This window comes from Osmerus eperlanus, chromosome 2 (genome assembly GCF_963692335.1).
Source record: "Osmerus eperlanus chromosome 2, fOsmEpe2.1, whole genome shotgun sequence".
NCBI classification, from domain to species: Eukaryota; Metazoa; Chordata; class Actinopteri; order Osmeriformes; family Osmeridae; genus Osmerus; species Osmerus eperlanus.
The window spans coordinates 6,067,847-6,085,257 of NC_085019.1; the positions used below are offsets into that span (position 1 = coordinate 6,067,847).

Below are 17,411 nucleotides of genomic sequence, written 5' to 3' on the forward strand. Positions count from 1 at the left end.
ACAGGGGCGATTCGAGGATCAGACCTTTAGGGGTGCTCAGCCCCCAATGAGAATGTGACATGAATATAGTGCCTTGCAAAAGTGCTAATAACAGGCATGTAAACAGGTCAGGGGTAAAAAAGGTGAGAAGGATACGGTGAACCCCCGACCCTCCGGGGGCCAGCTCAGAAACTGTATTAAATTTGAAAGTTAAACGCATGAATCTGGTGCACTTTGAGAGCAAAATTAAGATGCTAGATCTATGTAGAATCTGAGCTCTTGTAAACAATGTCATGTTCTTTTAACCATAAATATTTTTTTTGTATAGCATACATCACAAAAAACAATTAAACAAACAGGATTACCTGTGTTGAACTACTTTAAAAAGTCAAAAGCATCACTTACTGTAAAGCATACTTACACACATCCAATAGACATAATTTTTAATATTGTATTAAAATTGTTTCTACTAGATGATGCAAGATGAGTCTGTAAACCTCTCCCCACTCTGCCTATGAATTATTATTATCTTAAATAAGTTTTAGTGCTCTAACGTAAGAGTTTGCAAACGTGTCTGTTAGTGACAGATGACAAACAATTACAGGTTCAAAGGGCTTTAAACAGGTTTCATATCCAGTGTTGCCATGCACCTTTAAGAAGAGGACAGAAGAAGTAGGTAGTTAATTTCATGGCGCTGATGTCACATTCTCATTGGGGGCTGAGCCACCCTAAAGGTCTGATCCTAGAATCGCCCCTGGCTCAGTGCCTGTGATTCTGCCTGTGATTTGCATGTTCTCCCCGTGCTCACATGGGGTTCCACCGCTAATGACTCCAATAGAAAAAGCATGCATCACAGATGCTCTCCTATGTAGTCCAGGCAAAGTAGCGTTTTACGACAGACTAATTGTAAAATATTTTTTTGCAGCTTAGATCATTTCTTTGAGGTGTCCAGAACAACATACTAAAAGTCCTAAGAAATCCTAGTTGAGGAAATATGTTAAATTCTCATCAATCCGAGATGTGTGCCAATAAGGCCAGGCAACATTACACCCCAATGGGGCTATTTTTTTCCTTTGAGTTACTGAGTTACTTTGCCTGGACTAATGAGACATTTTAGTTTTCTGGACATAATGTGGACATCGTTTACATATTCCCAATCAATAAATGAGCCATATGACTTGTTTAATACGTATAATAATAATAATACACCAAAGAACAAATAATACAACCAAATACACCAAAGATCTTGCATCAGAATTTGAAAACAAATGGAAACATCTGAAGGCAGTGTATAGTGCCACTTTTGAAGAAAGCCTATCTCCCTTTGACCTCCTGAATGCAATCAATAAGATGCAGATTGAGAGTATTATTGGAGAGGTTCGTGATGTGCTGCAGATCTTCTGCACTTCTGCGCCTGTTCTTCGAGATAATCGTGGAAAACTCGCTGCCCTAAAATCCCATTCTAAAGAATGCACACAGACAGATTCCTGGCATTATTAGAGATTTAATTGGAATCTCCTCCCTCCCTCCCATGACACTGTGGGGATTTTGTGAATTACAAGGGTGGGGGCTTGTTATTCTGGAGGGCTAGAGAACTTCCTAACAGTCATATGAGTTGTACTGTATCCAGCAAGGTACAGGTTGAACTCTACTGTGTTTGTTTATCTTCCTAATCTTGGTTCAGTAAATATAGATTTGAACAGCTCTTAATTACAAGTTGCTTATTTTACAAGGCATGTTCTAGAAAGCCTTGTTGTTGTTGTTTTCACTTGCTCTGGAGCAATATACTGTATTCATAACTAGAACAGAACTGTTGCCAAATGATAGAGACCGCTTATGAAAGAAATATACAAAAAACACATTCTCAAAAGAATACTTTTATTAAGTAAAATATTTATCCTTAAATCAAAAATTGGTAGATGGAGATAAGACTTCACACTGCACCATCTGATATGAAATATCAGAGTTTTCTTTGTCTGGTGCCCCCCCCCCCCCCCCCCTTACATCCAAAAGATAGCACAACACAATCGGTCAAAACTAAAAAACACACACACACACACACTTGACCTTGGAGCATTTCAGATGCCTAAAACCAATGACATAAAAGTACTTGTGACAAACACAAATAAAATACCTGTGTAAAGAGGACAGACAACAAGAACCGAAACCACCGTATCTGACACCCACACATCTTGTAGGGAGTCATGTTTGCAGTTCAATTCTTCTTGGTTGGTGGATAATAATTCACCTTATGCGACCACTCTTACAGGCCATTGGAAAAAAGACACATGGATTTAAGAAAATTTCTGTAGAGGGTCGTAGAGTAGCCCTACTCTCAGAGTAGGGCCACCAGACAATTCTGAAATGGCGAACTTGATCAGCTAGACTTGAGGCTTATCTTTTCATCCCATCTGATAAAGCACTTGTGCACTCCCTCATAAAGAGGCAAAGAGTGGAATTAGCCTGGAGCTCTGACACCAATGCCGTACTTACTTTTTAAACCATATAGATAGGGGGGAGGGTATTACAAATCATGTCAAGTGTGCAGGGGATGGGGATGCAGGGCCTGTCTGTGCCCAGGGAAGTCAACTGTCCTGCTGCATGGCAGTTTAATGTGCGTGAGGAATGATAGTCCACTTTATTGTGGATGAGGGATGATAGTCCACTTTATTGTGGATGAGGGATGATAGTCCACTTTATTGTGGATGAGGGATGATAGTCCACTTTATTGTGGATGAGGGATGATAGTCCAGCTTGAGAAGAACAAGTCCCAGTTCTAGTCAATGTGGCCGTCTGGGCAAGGGAAGGTTAGTACAGGGCCTCAGAGTTGCAGCTTCGCGGCTTCTTGATTTTCTCGATGTTCTTCAGGATCATGTCGTGTAAAGTCACCTGCGAGCATAAAGTATGTGAGTCTGCAGGAAGGAACGTACAGCTAGATAGATTGATGGTGTGAGGTCCTCGAAATACACTAAAATGCCTGATACTGTCAATGTAATTTATTTAGAGAACACTCACATATTGGTTCCTCAGCTCTGACACAATGATCTTCAGGCTGATGTACTCCTTCTCATCAATCTCTGAAACTGTGCGTCTATAGTCCTCCTGTGGTGGGGGGTGGTCAATGATTAAAAGAGCAACTAGGCTCTGGGACAACAACAAAAAACTAAGTGCTTTTTACACCTTTGCATCCCCAGACTGATCAGGAATCTTGAGCAGGTCAAAGAGGCCATTACCCCCATGGCCTTGGTGACTAAACAAGTGCTCAAGGTCATTTCCATACCGTTTAGTGTGAATGAGTCTGACTCTGGTTGAACCCACTTCAAATACTGCAGGTAAAAAACCCTGGTTCTCAGTGTGAAAAGGATATTAATAAAATAAACTCTTACCACATGAGGGTACTTCGCAATTTTGGAGACAAGCTTTGCTCTGGTGATGTAATATCTGTGAAAAAAAACAATCACATATCTTCTGGAAAGGACTGGCAACTTTTTGGAATAAAAATAAATGGCAAACCAATGCATGGGCAGTGTTTCCCCTACCATTATATTAGGGGGGCATTATATTATGTATTATTAAAAAAATATATATATATATAGCGTCAGATCACAAAATAAGGCATTTAAGGTAACCTTTCCTATAAAACAGGTCTACCTACTGTAGGGGAAACACTGATGGGTGCAGGTAGACAGAACGGAAGACGGTTCAGCTACAACAGTTAAGTGGTAAAGATTCAACACACTTAACCAGTCACTCTTTAAGTACCTGGATATTTGGTCCAGGTAAGAAGCAGCCTCCCCTTCAACAGTTCTGAGCTCTGCAACAGTCTCTTCCTATAGAGACACAGTACACAAGGACCCATTATTACAGGCACTATCCTAACAAGTAATCAGTAATCGGGCATCAGAACAGTTCTGCCCTCTAGTGTGGGAAATACAAAGCATGTCATCTGCAGCATTAGAATCACTAGTGCACAGTGCCCATGATGCAGTCTGTGATTAAGATGTCGGTGAGACATACCATGATGCAGCTGGTGATTATAATGTCCGTTAGTTGATTTGGTGTTAGTTTATTTGGAGTTTGTGCACATTTGCAATGTGCAGGCAGAGTTTTTGCATCAGTAAACACATGAATTCATGTAACAAAATGTAATGAAGTATCCACTTTAAATATTGTCTATTCATCATTTGATCCATAAAGAAGAGATTCCTTGCATTATAGTATAGATGTTCAGTTTAAAGTTGTTATATGTAACCGGGAGTCTGTATTAAAACATTAAGACACGAAACTGGGGCCCGTTCTCCGTACGTCGCTAACTCAGTTAGCTGGATTTGATTGATGACGATTTGTCATTATCTTGGATTGTTCGGTTCTTCGAAGCTCATTCTGGACTTGCTGTCATAGCAACAAGTCCTTTAGCTTAAACCTGCTCGGGAGCAGGCTTATTTTATGTAAACAAGATTTGATTGCGACTATATAAGCAGAGGTGAGACAGGAAGTCTGTAACAGACGTCTTGTCCGTTTTTACGACAACAACCTGTTGCGGAAGGTGCAAGAATAATTAGCAGAATTTAACATGAAACCGAATTAATTGCTCATTGCGTGATAAATAGATCCTTAAGCACAGTGCGATATGCTACTAGCCTATACTTTTTGAGATAGCCTATCGTTTTTTTTGTGAGGGTGTAATTTACATCATACATTTGTTTAAACCACATTGACATTAAAGATGATAAACAAAGTATGAAGAAAAAAAAAAACATAGGCCTAGCTTACTGTAATAAGCGATAAATCATCTAACGTGGTCACCACTATACATTTAATTTGGTCTGCTACTTTTTAACCAGCCCTCTTTCTTGGATTTTGCAGACTTTGAGGTGTTCCCTGGCGTTCTGATTAAATCTTCAAATTCGGAGTAACCTTCGAGCAAGCTGTTGCTCTGTTGGCTCTGTTGCAGAATAAACGGGGCGCTCTTTTTGGCCATGGTGAGCAGCCATATACTTATGTGAGCAGCCAATAGCAGTGTTGCTGATCAAGGTTTCTACTATCGATACATAGCCCCTTTTAGACCAACGCATAACTCAATCCAGCTATACTAATTATAAACAACATGGGTGTTCGAAGAACTGAATTAGCCAGATCATGATTAGCAAGATGATGTCATCTTGGATGTGTTATTCGATCTCGGATGTAATAAGCGACGTACGGAGAACGGGCCCATCTATCCAACAGAAACATTGCTGGAAAGGTGATTACCTGGATAGACACGCCAAAGTTATTCCCATCCTCTATTCTGGGAATCAACAGCTGGACCCACATTTTGACCTAAGTGACATCAGAGGAATCAGAGGAAAAGAAATGGACAGGAAATAACATGTCATCTTTGATGTTGTGTGTGTGTGTGTTGGACTTACTGTGTTGCATTTTTCAATCAGCGTTCTGATCTCTGGTTTGACTCGTTCTATCAGGTCGACCAGCTGACCATTGCTTTTCATCATTCCCTCAGGCATGACAAAGACCTTGGTACCCCCTAACCACCACACAGAACCAGACAAAGGACAGAAGTGATCAGTTTAACATCCACCACTAGCCACTGCTGCCAAGTCAACATTTTCAGACAGGCTCCAGGGAGTTCACCTTGGCAGTTCTCGTCTGCTGCTCCGTCTTCTAGTTTCCGCTTCTTGGCATGTTGCTGTGGACATAAAATGAAAGTTGATTTCTCGTTTTGAAACCGTGGTCTCCAATGATCAGATTCAGACAGATCAGATCTAAATTACACCCACCAGATCCAGTCCATCGTGGCTGTTGGTGATGACCACTGGGTCTGGCACTTTGAAGTTGATCTCTGAATGGATGTCTCTCAGGTCTGCTACATTAAATACGGGCTCCTTGAAACCAAGAGCTACGTTTGTAAATATATGGCATCTTCAGCCTATCAAAGGTCATGTTCATGACATTCAACAAATGTAATGTAACAGACTGTGTTGTGTTTGCTCACTGTGATAGCTACAAATCCATTATATTACCTTCAAAAAACCATCAAGTTCCAACAACTTCTTTGGGAAGAAGTTGGCAACCAAGTCTTCAGCCTGAGTTACAAAATAAAACGGATAGCATTGGCACACACGTTAGTATGCAGTAGCCGCCAGGTCAGGTGATTTTTCGAGACTTCCACGTGTTGAATAGCTGCACGATGCTTGACGAGTCCATCATTTTACTCACCTCACCCGTGATCCGTTCTCTGAAAGTATCGACCTGTGAGATGGAGGTAATTTGAGTTAAGATATGACCAGCAAGTTTGTTTGTAGCTAATGTCTCTCACTTCCATTGCCACACTGGCTAGCTAATGGCATAGCTACAAAACGCGCACTTGCATCAGACAATTGTGTTATGTGTGGGTGTTTTAAGAAACAAATTGGCAAGATAACTTTTATTTCGTATTCACTACCAGATATAGCGCAACCCTCTGTCAAGCCAGACCACGGGTTAACATTACCGGCTAGAACTGTTAGCTAGTTAGCTAGCTAGCTAGCTCACTGACCATGCATTCAGGCCTTGCAAGCATCATCATTTCTCAACTCTGGCGTACAAGAAAGTTATTACTAGATAGCGAGCTAGTAATGATGTAAACAGCCTTACCTTTTTCTTGATTTCATTGTCTACCCTTAAAGACATGATTTACAATGTGTCCGATTAACTCATACACAAAGGTATATGTTGGCAATGTGGTTCTGTATGCACTCAGAAGACACGCACACCACTTGGGAAGACGATTTGTGACGTAATCAGAAGGCGACAGTACATGCGAATTGAGTGGACTGACGCTGTGAGGGAGTAGCTAGCTAGTAAATCAATAGTTGTTACAAGCAGAGAGCCATACCCGAGCAACTATGTCAACTCCAATCATATTACTTGACTATTTGGGAAATCTAAAGTAGTGAGTATTGTTGACGTTGGACCGTCGTACTAATCTTTGAGAATGCATGCTTGGTGTAATCTGCAGTGCGCTACCATCCATGGACCTAAAGGCTACAGTTTACAGTGTAGCTAGGAGCACCAGATCCATTTCATTAGCCTACTTTTTTTCACAAAAACAACTAAAATGAACATATGAAGGGACTTTTGCTTCGTAACTATAACTGCAATAAATGGCTGGCACAATGCTAGCTATATACTCAAAGGAAGAGTAAACAAAACCATAGCTATTAGCTAGCTATAAGCATCTAATTCATTACAAGCAGGAACTTGGCTGTTCTCATGCATCATCAGCTGTCAGAACCCCGGACCACGTCATCATTTTTTGATTTATTGATTAAAAGTCAAAATACAACTTGCAACAATTTAAACTTTTTTTGTTCAGATTTCATATAAGTAAATCAGTCAATTGAAATTGAGGTATTCGTCCCTACTCTTTGTATTCACCTAAAAGGGATATGTGTTTTTGTGTGTATGTATGGCATTTTTTATTTCAGCTCAGGCAACGAGGGACCATCATGCGTTGCATATTGCATTTACATTTTCATTCAGTGTATTACATTGTGGTGGCACCTGCCTGCTTTCTGCTTAACCCTTGTGTTATCTTCGGGTCATTCTGACCCATCAGTCATTGTGACCCACCGTCGTATTGCGAGAGATTTACCGCATACAAAGACAAAGTGAAGCCTTTTCTTTTAACCGTTGGGCTGTCTCAGACCCCCCACATTGCGAAGGTTAAAAGAAAATTATTTTAATTTGTTTTTGTATTGGGTAAAATTGGGTAAACACAACGATGGTTCGTTATGAACCTTTGGGTCATGTGACCCGAAGGCAGCACGAGGGTTAAATAGCACTTCCAAAGGCTTTGAAGCCCACCTTTTTGTGGAATTTTCCCCAGAAGATCAGAATGTACTTGTCAGCAATCTGGCCTCAGGAACCCCTTTGTAGTTGGTGTCTACTACATCTTCACCTTTTATAATATTGTTCAACTGTACTTCTCTTCTGAACAGTCCCTGGCATTCTCCTTGCATCACAGTCACACCCTCAGAAGGCTGTCCATGCCTGGGTTTGGACTGGTCATAGCATGAACACATATTGCTGTACTGTGTGATAAGGTTTGTTAACTGATACTTGTTGATTTTAGACCGTTTACTTCTGTGCATATCACAAAAATAGACAATGGTGTCACTGATTGTTCCAACCCCACACAACAGTAACTTAACTAGCCTATTAAGGTCTTGTGAACAAAGCCTGCAATGCTGACTAAATTGAAAGGTTTGCCCTTTCGGACTTGTGGTTAATCAATTATAATCCTCTAAGTCTACATAAAGTTCACCGTTGTTGTTAGGGTATTGCCCTGTGTCATGATTACACTTAGAAAAGCCACAGTCAAGTCACACTTTCAAGTGAAGAGTTCCCAGCTCAGTGCTTTAAAGAACAGGGGCTGTATAGGAAGTGTGTCTTAACTGTTTCTGTCCGTGATTGAAAGATGACAGTCGCCCAGCGTTCTGGCAGGAGGAGACGGAAGGGTAGGCCAAAATAAGAAACAGAACTTTGCTTTCAGTCACAACTAATCCTAGAACATGCATGGGGATCATCAGATTTTTTTTTACAGAGTGAAGTGGAACAAATGATCTTATATTGGTGGACTGGAACTTGTCTAAGGAAAAGCTTAATACTTAGATGCTGCATGTGCTTAGGTGCTTGGACTATAGACTGCTACTTGTGCTTTAGTAGGCTAAACTGTCAGTCAAAGTCTATTTGGAACCAGCTGCTGTGTCTTCTAGAGTAGCCCTAATGGTGACATTCTGGAGTTGTGTTTGGCTAGGGGCCCTTCTATGAAAGAGTCTTTCAGTGGGTGGGGTACTGCTGCGGGAAAAAAAATCAGGTTGGAGAATGTGACATTTCTGGAACTAGACTACATGGAGAGCTCATGGAAGTTTAGTTGAGAGCCTTGATAACTGTTCATCAATTCACCGAGTACCCTAGTATTTTTATGTTTAGACAGTACTAAACAAAAAACACCTAAATGTAGGTTACTGTACTGTACCAAAATAAGTGAAACTCCAGAGAGTGGATTTAACGTAGGTTATGTGGTCCCTCACCTTTCTGGTTTTACATGGCTGTCACTCCAGGGGCCAACTGGGCCCCTCCCATACTCCACGTAGACATGGCACTCCCTTGAACACCTGTTGGTTCACCTACCTAGCTTGACACACCACTATTTAATCTCTAACCGTTGAGCCGGAACTGCTAAGGCAAACTTGTCCTCTCCAGGATTTAGTGATCCACTGCTCTGTCCAGAGGAGATTCTAAAGAACAGACGTCTTTAGGATGAACATGTAAGGTGATCTCATTTTAACTTCCTACTAGGGTCCATTTTAAATATCAGATGACCACATTTTTTACAGCTAAGTTCTTGTACACTGATTTGACATTTAGCTTCCCTAAAGACCTGTAAAATGCTTTTAAACGTGGCCTAAAAACCCACCTTTTTAACAGAGGCTTTGGCTGATTCTGTTTGCACCTTCCTGCCAAAGCAAATTCCTTGTCTGTGCAAACTTTCATGGCGAATAAAACCCATTGTGATTCTGATTCAGGTTGTTAAGTAGTGTAATATTAGATGTAGCAAAAAAGGTTTCTTGGAAATGGCTTGAAATCAAGACAGACAATAGTCTAACTACAGAAAATCCTTTCTTTAATAATAATAATAATTTTATTTGTAATGCACTTTATATTTCAAAGTTTATATTTCAAACCTGTAGTCATAGTGATAACAATAGGCTCACAGTATGTGGCTTTCCTGGTCAAACTGTTATTTGAATCCTTGTATACATTTGGAATCTGGAATGATTGCATACCTTAAGATGTGGACTAAAATCTAGACAAAAAAGTGTAGTGTATATTGCATCATAGAACAGGAGTTACGAAGAACATAGTTAACGTTCATGTAAATCTCTCTTCAAACCAAGTCTGCCAAGGCAGACAGACACCGCCACGCCCAACTCTCACTCACTTTCTATTGTCTCCCTCTCTTCCTCTAACTTCTCAGGTCCTTCACCCTCTCCCATGCCTGTGCCTCCAGGCTACTCCCATGTGGATCCAAATGATCTTCTAACCCCTCTGCGTATCTCTGTGGGAGGACTCCCCATGTTGGCCTCCATGGCGAGCAGCACAGACCCTCGTTTCCGCATCAAGTGGAGGCCCATTGTCGTGGTGGGAGCAGCCCTGTCTGTGGCCCTCCTCCTCTACATGCAGCTGGGCTCCCCCCAGTATAGCAGCCCTCGGGGCTGGAGGAGCAGCCGCACCGGTGTCGACGCCGACCGCTACAACGACACCTATCCCCTCAGCGCGCCCGAGCGCACGGCGCAGGGCACGCGCTACCGCATCGCCGTCATCGCCGACCTGGACACAGACTCTCGCAGCGAGAAGAAGCTGACGTGGTTCAGCTACATGCGGAGGGGCCACCTGCTGGTGTCCCCGAGCGGGGACCGGGTGACGGTGGAGTGGGACCAGGACAGGGTGGTGCTGGAGAGCCACCTAGCGGAGAAGGGCAGGGCGATGGAGCTGTCGGAGCTGGTGGTGTTCAACGGGAAGCTGTACACTGTGGATGACCGTACGGGAGTGGTGTACCACATTGATGGGGACAACGCCGTGCCCTGGGTCATCCTGCCCGACGGCGATGGCTCTGTCGCCAAAGGTCAGTGAAACTCAAGTATAGAAATGAATGAATCACGAGAAGATCTCTTTCCTCATATGATCTGCTAACATTTCCATTACATGTATTCATTTAGCAGATGCTTTTATCCAAAGCGACTTCCAAGAGAGAGCTTTACAAAAGTGCATTGGTCAATGATCATAAACAACGAGATAGCCCCAAAACTTTGTGGGCAGCCAAAACATGAAGCATACTTTGTGAAATGCAAATAAGTGCCAATGGGAAGAAACATAAGAGCATGTAGTCAAACAAGTTACAATTAAGCGACATGAACCTCAAAAGTGAAACAGTATACCTGTAGGAAAGCAAGCAACAATAATATAATTCACAGCGAGTACAAGAAGTTAAATCAGTTAGAACTAACCAACAAGAGCAACAAGTCCCTCAATAAGAATCATTGTGTTCCTGGAGGAAACTAACATCAGGTCCAGCACGTCATTCCTAAGTACAGTAACCTGATCTGCGTATTGACACTTAACTCCACTGTCTTGTCACTGTCAGGATTCAAGGCAGAGTGGCTAGCCGTGAAGGAAGAGCATCTGTACGTGGGAGGTCTGGGGAAAGAGTGGACGACCACGTCAGGGGAGTTCGTCAACAATAACCCAGAGTGGGTGAAGGTGGTGGGGCCTCATGGGGACATTCAGCACCAGAACTGGGTTCGCATGTACAACCTGCTGAAGTCTGCCGCGGGGATCAAACCCCCAGGTAAGAGCTGAGGCCAGGGTTGGGTAGTAGCTGGCCACATGCCAAGATACATTTAGTCATTTAGCAGACGCTCTTATCCAGAGCGACTTACAGTAAGTACAGGGGCATTCTTCCCGAGGCAAGTAGGGTGAAGTGCCTTGCCCAAGGACACATCATTTCTCACGGCCGGGAATCGAACCAACAACCTTTTTGATTAGTAGCCCGACTCCCTAACCGCTCAGCCATCTGACCCCAGATACATAGTATGGTCTGCATATGGGAATGATTTACCAGATTGTCTTTAGAACAACTGTGTTGCGAAGTCCACATGTTGGTTTTCCCCCTCCTCCATTCACCCCCCCCCCCCCCCCCCGACTCCTCCTCCCCAGGCTACCTGATCCACGAGTCCGCTGCGTGGAGTGACAACCTGCAGCGCTGGTTTTTCCTCCCCCGCCGAGCCAGCGAGCAGCGCTACGACGAGACGGAGGACGAGCACCGCGGCGCCAACCTGGTCCTCAGCTGCTCGCCCGACTTCGAGGACATCACGGTGAGCCGCGTGGGCCCGCTGAACCCCACCCACGGTTTCTCCTCCTTCAAGTTTGTCCCTGACATGGACGACCAGATCGTCCTGGCCCTCAAGTCGGAGGAGGACGCCGGCAAGATCGCCACCTACATCATGGCCTTCACACTGGACGGCCGCATCCTCATGCCTGAGACTAAGATAGGGGACGTGAAGTACGAGGGGGTGGAGTTCATATAGGTGCAATGCTGAATGCATTCCAGGCCATGCTATTGTGAGCTGGTGATGTTTCCAATCCAGTCACTCAATGTTAAAGTGACATGCTGCTGGCATGTTAGTGACATCAACCCAACGCTCCACAGGCTGATTCTGACTGCCCCACACCACATGTTGCCCCGGAGTGTGACTGAATTTAACATGGTTGTTATTTGGAAGATAGGGGGTTCACAGTGCCCCGACGGTCTGCCGGAAAAAGTCCTTTCCGAGTCCTATCCTTCAGACCCCTGGCTGCCATCAAGTTGGTCTGTTTTGGGTGTAAAGACCGGTGTTGATCAGTGAATGGGAGCACGGAGGAGGCCACCTAGGGAAGGGAGGTCTTGCTCCATCCTTCCCCCTGGCCATCTGTCCATCTCCCTCAATAGTACTGCAGACTAATGAATGTACAAAAGACTATGGATTAATCTGAGACTGTGATTGAAGAAAACTACAAATAACAACATGAACATACTGTGTGTTTACATGAAGTTGGGATGGGTTTCTCTTGGTACAATGGCACTGTTTTTTTCTCTTTTTATTGCATCAAATCATATACTCCAGTAAGTTTCTGTATGCTTTGTGAAATAGTGAAGGCAAAACTTAAATGAAAAGAACCATGTTTGAAAGAGTTCTCATAGAGAGAGAGATCTCATAGATACACAATAACTCTTCCCTCACAATAACAAAATATGTCTGGTTGTTTTTTAAGTAAAAGTCTTTACCTGTCCTCGGTGAGTCTTTCATTTGTTGGGATTGGATCCTAGTTAATGCACAATAAACATTGCCCTCCCACCTCAAACAAGTTGTAGCTTGATTGTGCAACTGGCCCTCATTGTGCAATTTTGTAAGAAACTAAACTGAGTCTAAACTGAACAGCCATCTTAACCATTGCACAAACCCGCAGTGATTTTGCCTCCGTTTCTGAATAGAGACGACTGCTACTGTACAAACAGCTATCAAGAGGTAAGATATTTTAATAATATCTCAATGAAATTATCTTCTATTATGTGTTTTTTTTTTAGAAGGTCCTACAAGTAGAAAGTATTTTATATTACTGTACACATCAGTATGCATTTTGCACATCATTTAGCCAACTATTGGCTTATTGCTTGTATGCATTTTTGCAAAAATCTTCATCAGGTACAGTAGTCCCCACCAAACATTTCTCTTCCTACGACAGATTTCCATCATATATCGCTGATGAAACGTATGTTGATATTGGGCTTTGGGTCTTCATCTCTCCGTCTCTTCAGGTACCTTTACACTCGCCAGACCGAAGTGACCGTCTCCTCGGCCCACTGCCTCCATCAGCTGGCCTCCGAGTTTGGGGTGACGCAGCTGATGCGGGACGCCGGCAGGCTCTTCACTGTGCTGCTCCCTGAGGACAGCACCTTCCACACCCAGGTGGCCCTCTACCAGTACTCTGTGGAGACTGGGGATCTCGTGCTCCAGGAGAACTGTCTTCAGTACCTGTCCTGGAACTTTGAGGATCTGACCAGCTCCCCTGCTTGGATGGATCTTGCCATAAACGCGCTGCAGGCCCTTCTGCCTCGCTCGGACCTGGTGGTGCCAGATGAGGCTTTCCTCCTGCAGGCCCTGGAGAGCTGGATCTCAGAAAGGAAAAACTCTGTCGATCTGGAGAACCAGAATGCCCTGCTGGGTCAAATCCGCTTTCCTATGATCCCTGCTGAGAAGCTCTACGACTTGCAGTTCACCTCTCAGCTGTACAAGAGCCATGAGAAGTTGTACAGCAACGGCGTGCTGAAGGGGTTCGAGCTTAACATCTTGCTCTTTGGCAGGCTGAAGAAGCATGCGGACTTCAAGGGGGAGGAGTTTGACTACCAACCCAGGATCTACACAGCTGAACCATGGAGCCTCACCCTCAACAATACCAAAGACGGGGCATACAGGAGACGGGTGTATCATCGTGGAGGTTATTTCCAAGATGAAGAATACTATCCGAACAGAGTTAAATCATTCAGCACTCCTGTCCACAGTAACCTTGTCTTTCAGGACAACAAGAACAGCTGGACTGCAGAGGTCTATCTGAATCGTCAACAATGTTCAAGTTGTGAGTCTCTTCCCGCAGCGAAACTGTCCACCTAAAATACCATAAACCAAAGCACCATTCGCTACAGTAACAGGCTGCTGATACTGTGTAAGGAAAAGTATGTGTCTCATGTCCAAGACTTCAAGGACTACCTGGCCTTGGTGCCCAATAATAGTAGCAGCCAGTCATTAGCCTACCCCTGCCCTGATGACCAGTATGCCTACCGCTTTGTAGAGACCTGAGTACTTCTAATCAGAAAGCACTCAGCCCTCTGAGTTCTCAGTTTTCCACCAATCAAATCTGTCACCAATTAATCACCCATTTATTGATTGTTTTGGGACAGTGGTTCTTTTAGTAGTAGAACATAGGTATTTTAGCATATAGTATGTGATTTACATTTTTATATACTATTACACTTTGATTTGTTGCAGGAAAAAAAATCTAAATGTTTATTTTCTGTCATCAGCATTGATATGAAATTAATCTGAATAAAAGTATTTGAAATACACTGAAATGTGGATCGTATTTTTGCTACAAAGTTTATTTTCCCTCATCATGTGACCTCTTCTTCCACGTTCACAGAAGCCACTAGAGGGAGTCCCTAAAGAACCTTAAACACCACATCAAAATAAAATAGACAACAATGTAATGTAACTAAGTAGGTCCTTTGTGAACAAACGACTAGGCCGTGCTCTCTCCCCCTGAATTCTCTGACGCCTTCTGATACAAATAAATGATTGTTTTATTGGAGTGGAATCTCGGCAGGGGACTGATATCCTCAGTCAGTAGCTGGTCATTTTCTACTGTGACAGAACATCTGTCACATGTCCTTTCTGCTACCAGAGAATTCTGTACGTGTACATATACAGTATATAATACCACAGATTCATTCAGTACAGACATTACCGATTCAGACAACATTTCAATTGAAGACCACACTTTCAGACCATGTCACTATCACTTTTGTCTGTCTACAGAGATGGAACTCATTAAAAAGACTAATTTCCTCTTATCGCTGAATGATATAATCTTCCAGTCAAGATGAGTTTGGAACACGTAAGCAAGCATACCAGGGCAGGATACTCATCACCAAGTGTAAAAAGGAAAGTGAATCAGAGGTGGGTCGTGTCTGGGGGTGAAGTGTGAAGTGTTTACACTGAAACGTGATACACATTTAGTCATTTAGCAGACGCTCTTATCCAGAGCGACTTACAGTAAGTACAGGGACATTCCCTGTACTTACCCTGATACACACTGTAGCTATGGCAATAAAATATATGATAGTGGATCATTGAGAAAATAAACTGATAAGATGTAATTGGAAGAGATGATCTCTTAACCCTTGTGTTATCTTCGGGTCATTCTGACCCATCAGTCATTGTGACCCACCGTCGTATTGCGACAGATTTACCGCATACAAAGACAAAGTGAAGCATTTTCTTTTAACCGTTGGGCTGTCTTAGACCCCCCACATTGCAAAGGTTAAAATAAAATTATTTTAATTTGTTTTTGTATTGGGTAAAATTGGGTAAACACAACGATGGTTCGTTATGAACCTTTGGGTCATGTGACCCGAAGGCAGCACGAGGGTTAAGAGATGGCAGTTTGCATGCAAGAAAGAAAGGTATTTTGTGATATTTCACAAGTTTATAAGCTCCACATCAGATAAGGTCCTGTTTCGCTATGAAAAGTATCTTGCAAAATACGCTCTGGATAAGAGCTTTTGCTAAATGACGTAAAATACTGTAAGTGTCTCTGGGTTGAAATTTACCCAACTGCATTGCCCCTGGGTTATGTTGTTTTAGGAGGTCAGATGTACACGAATCTTTGACATTTCTTGATGTGAGTTTCAGTGATGACAAACTGTGTTCCTCATGTAAAGCATGTCCACTTACGCAATATCATACTCTTGATGTCCATTGTGAAGGTTAAGTACTGACTGGAACGATATATAACTGTTTTTCCCTGTCATATCCTGGTTGAACTAAATACATGTGGGTGTTGTAATAGCATGCCACAATGAGGCAATTTGTAAAAGGAAAAGTTCCCCTTTGGTGAATAAGCATTGTGAAATGGAGGCTGCGTATTGTTACAATGTATCCGTGCCACCGATGGTGACTCATGCTGTTGTAGCCCAGCCACACCTTGGACAGTGGACCACTTGACCAAGGCCTCTGACGGCATTACACCACCACAAATGTTCCTGATCTCCTCATCACACCCAAGCTGGAAACTCAGACCTAGTGTGTAGCAACAGAGGACAGCGGGTGAGAGGGTAGGAGGTCAGCCCCTCCCCCCCCTCACCCCACACACAAACATTTTGAAGTTTTGTATGCATCCCCCTTTTTATATTTACATTTAGTCATTTAGCAGACGCTCTTATCCAGAGCGACTTACAGTAAGTACAGGGACATTCCCCAGAGGCAAGTAGGGTGAAGTGCCTTGCCCAAGGACACAACGTCAGTTGGCATGACCGGGAATCGAACTGGCAACCTTCGGATTACTAGCCCGATTCCCTCACCGCTCAGCCACCTAACTCCCACCTGACTTATATCACAGTCACGGCATGTGCATTAAATAACAAGCCATCAACCAACAAGCTTAGCTGATCATTGAAAGATCATGGGAACTGTCCAGTGGGATGTGTCCGGCTCAAATGGAAAGAGTGCGTTGGAGGAGGAAGGTAGGGAGAGGCTCGTGGGGATCCGAGATGAAGGGCAGGGTGGTGGTCACTCGGGTCACCATGGCAATCCCCTCTAATGTATAAAGGATGGTTGGAGCGAGAGGATGTGGGTCACTGCCACCACACCCACCAGTACCCACAATGAGACCCTCATTTTCCGTCTTACCGGACGTATTCTATTCAGAGAGTATTCTTGTCCTGGCCAGTCTATAATTTGGGCTGAGGAGGTCTGACCATTCCCAAGCCCCTCTGGGTGTTTACCATGTGTCTTATTTGATCAATCCAGTCTACCCTTATTGTTCAAATGAAAACCTGAAGATGAACAGATACATAGATCAATAAAGAGGCCTGGTTACATCTCACGCCGTATGTTTTTGGTTTGTTCGTTTGTTGTGTATTCCTTGACCTAACAGGCCTCTGTAGGAATCCCAAATGATTGTCCGTCATTGATTTTTTTCTTTTTTATCAATTGTGAACATGTCCACTCCTCTGCTGTATCAAAGCGCTGGAATCCCAGAGGGAGAGAGGTGGAGATGGAGCCTACTACCCC

At 43.4% G+C, this 17,411-nt stretch overlaps 2 protein-coding genes and 1 pseudogene across 7 annotated transcripts; 2 read left to right on the forward strand and 1 right to left on the reverse strand.

Annotated features, from left to right (window-relative positions):
- Nucleotides 1–1,840: 1,840 nt before the first annotated feature.
- LOC134009167 (proteasome activator complex subunit 3-like) lies at nucleotides 1,841–6,770 on the reverse strand. The gene is made up of 12 exons (XM_062448896.1): nucleotides 6,616–6,770; nucleotides 6,199–6,231; nucleotides 6,003–6,065; nucleotides 5,760–5,864; nucleotides 5,614–5,668; nucleotides 5,391–5,506; nucleotides 5,233–5,301; nucleotides 3,742–3,809; nucleotides 3,366–3,420; nucleotides 2,995–3,081; nucleotides 2,739–2,868; nucleotides 1,841–2,651 (listed from the first exon to the last, which is right to left on the reverse strand). Exons 1-11 carry the CDS (start codon nucleotides 6,649–6,651, stop codon nucleotides 2,788–2,790), a joined length of 768 nt encoding a protein of 255 aa, XP_062304880.1. The 5' UTR covers nucleotides 6,652–6,770; the 3' UTR covers nucleotides 1,841–2,651; nucleotides 2,739–2,787.
- Nucleotides 6,109–12,855, forward strand: cant1a (calcium activated nucleotidase 1a). 6 transcript variants are annotated; one of them, XM_062448861.1, is made up of 6 exons: nucleotides 6,765–6,913; nucleotides 7,962–8,066; nucleotides 9,229–9,298; nucleotides 10,004–10,651; nucleotides 11,171–11,374; nucleotides 11,743–12,855. In XM_062448861.1, the coding sequence occupies exons 4-6, from the start codon at nucleotides 10,021–10,023 to the stop codon at nucleotides 12,111–12,113; spliced, it is 1,206 nt and encodes a 401-aa protein (XP_062304845.1). In that variant the 5' UTR covers nucleotides 6,765–6,913; nucleotides 7,962–8,066; nucleotides 9,229–9,298; nucleotides 10,004–10,020; the 3' UTR covers nucleotides 12,114–12,855. The 6 variants fall into 6 exon arrangements, with proteins under 6 accessions (XP_062304870.1, XP_062304852.1, XP_062304845.1 ...); XM_062448872.1 differs by having other exon boundaries at nucleotides 9,229–9,293; XM_062448878.1 differs by lacking the exon at nucleotides 9,229–9,298.
- Nucleotides 12,856–13,337: 482 nt separating this feature from the next.
- LOC134034264 (galectin-3-binding protein A-like) lies at nucleotides 13,338–14,673 on the forward strand (annotated as a pseudogene).
- The last annotated feature ends 2,738 nt before the right edge of the window (nucleotides 14,674–17,411 follow it).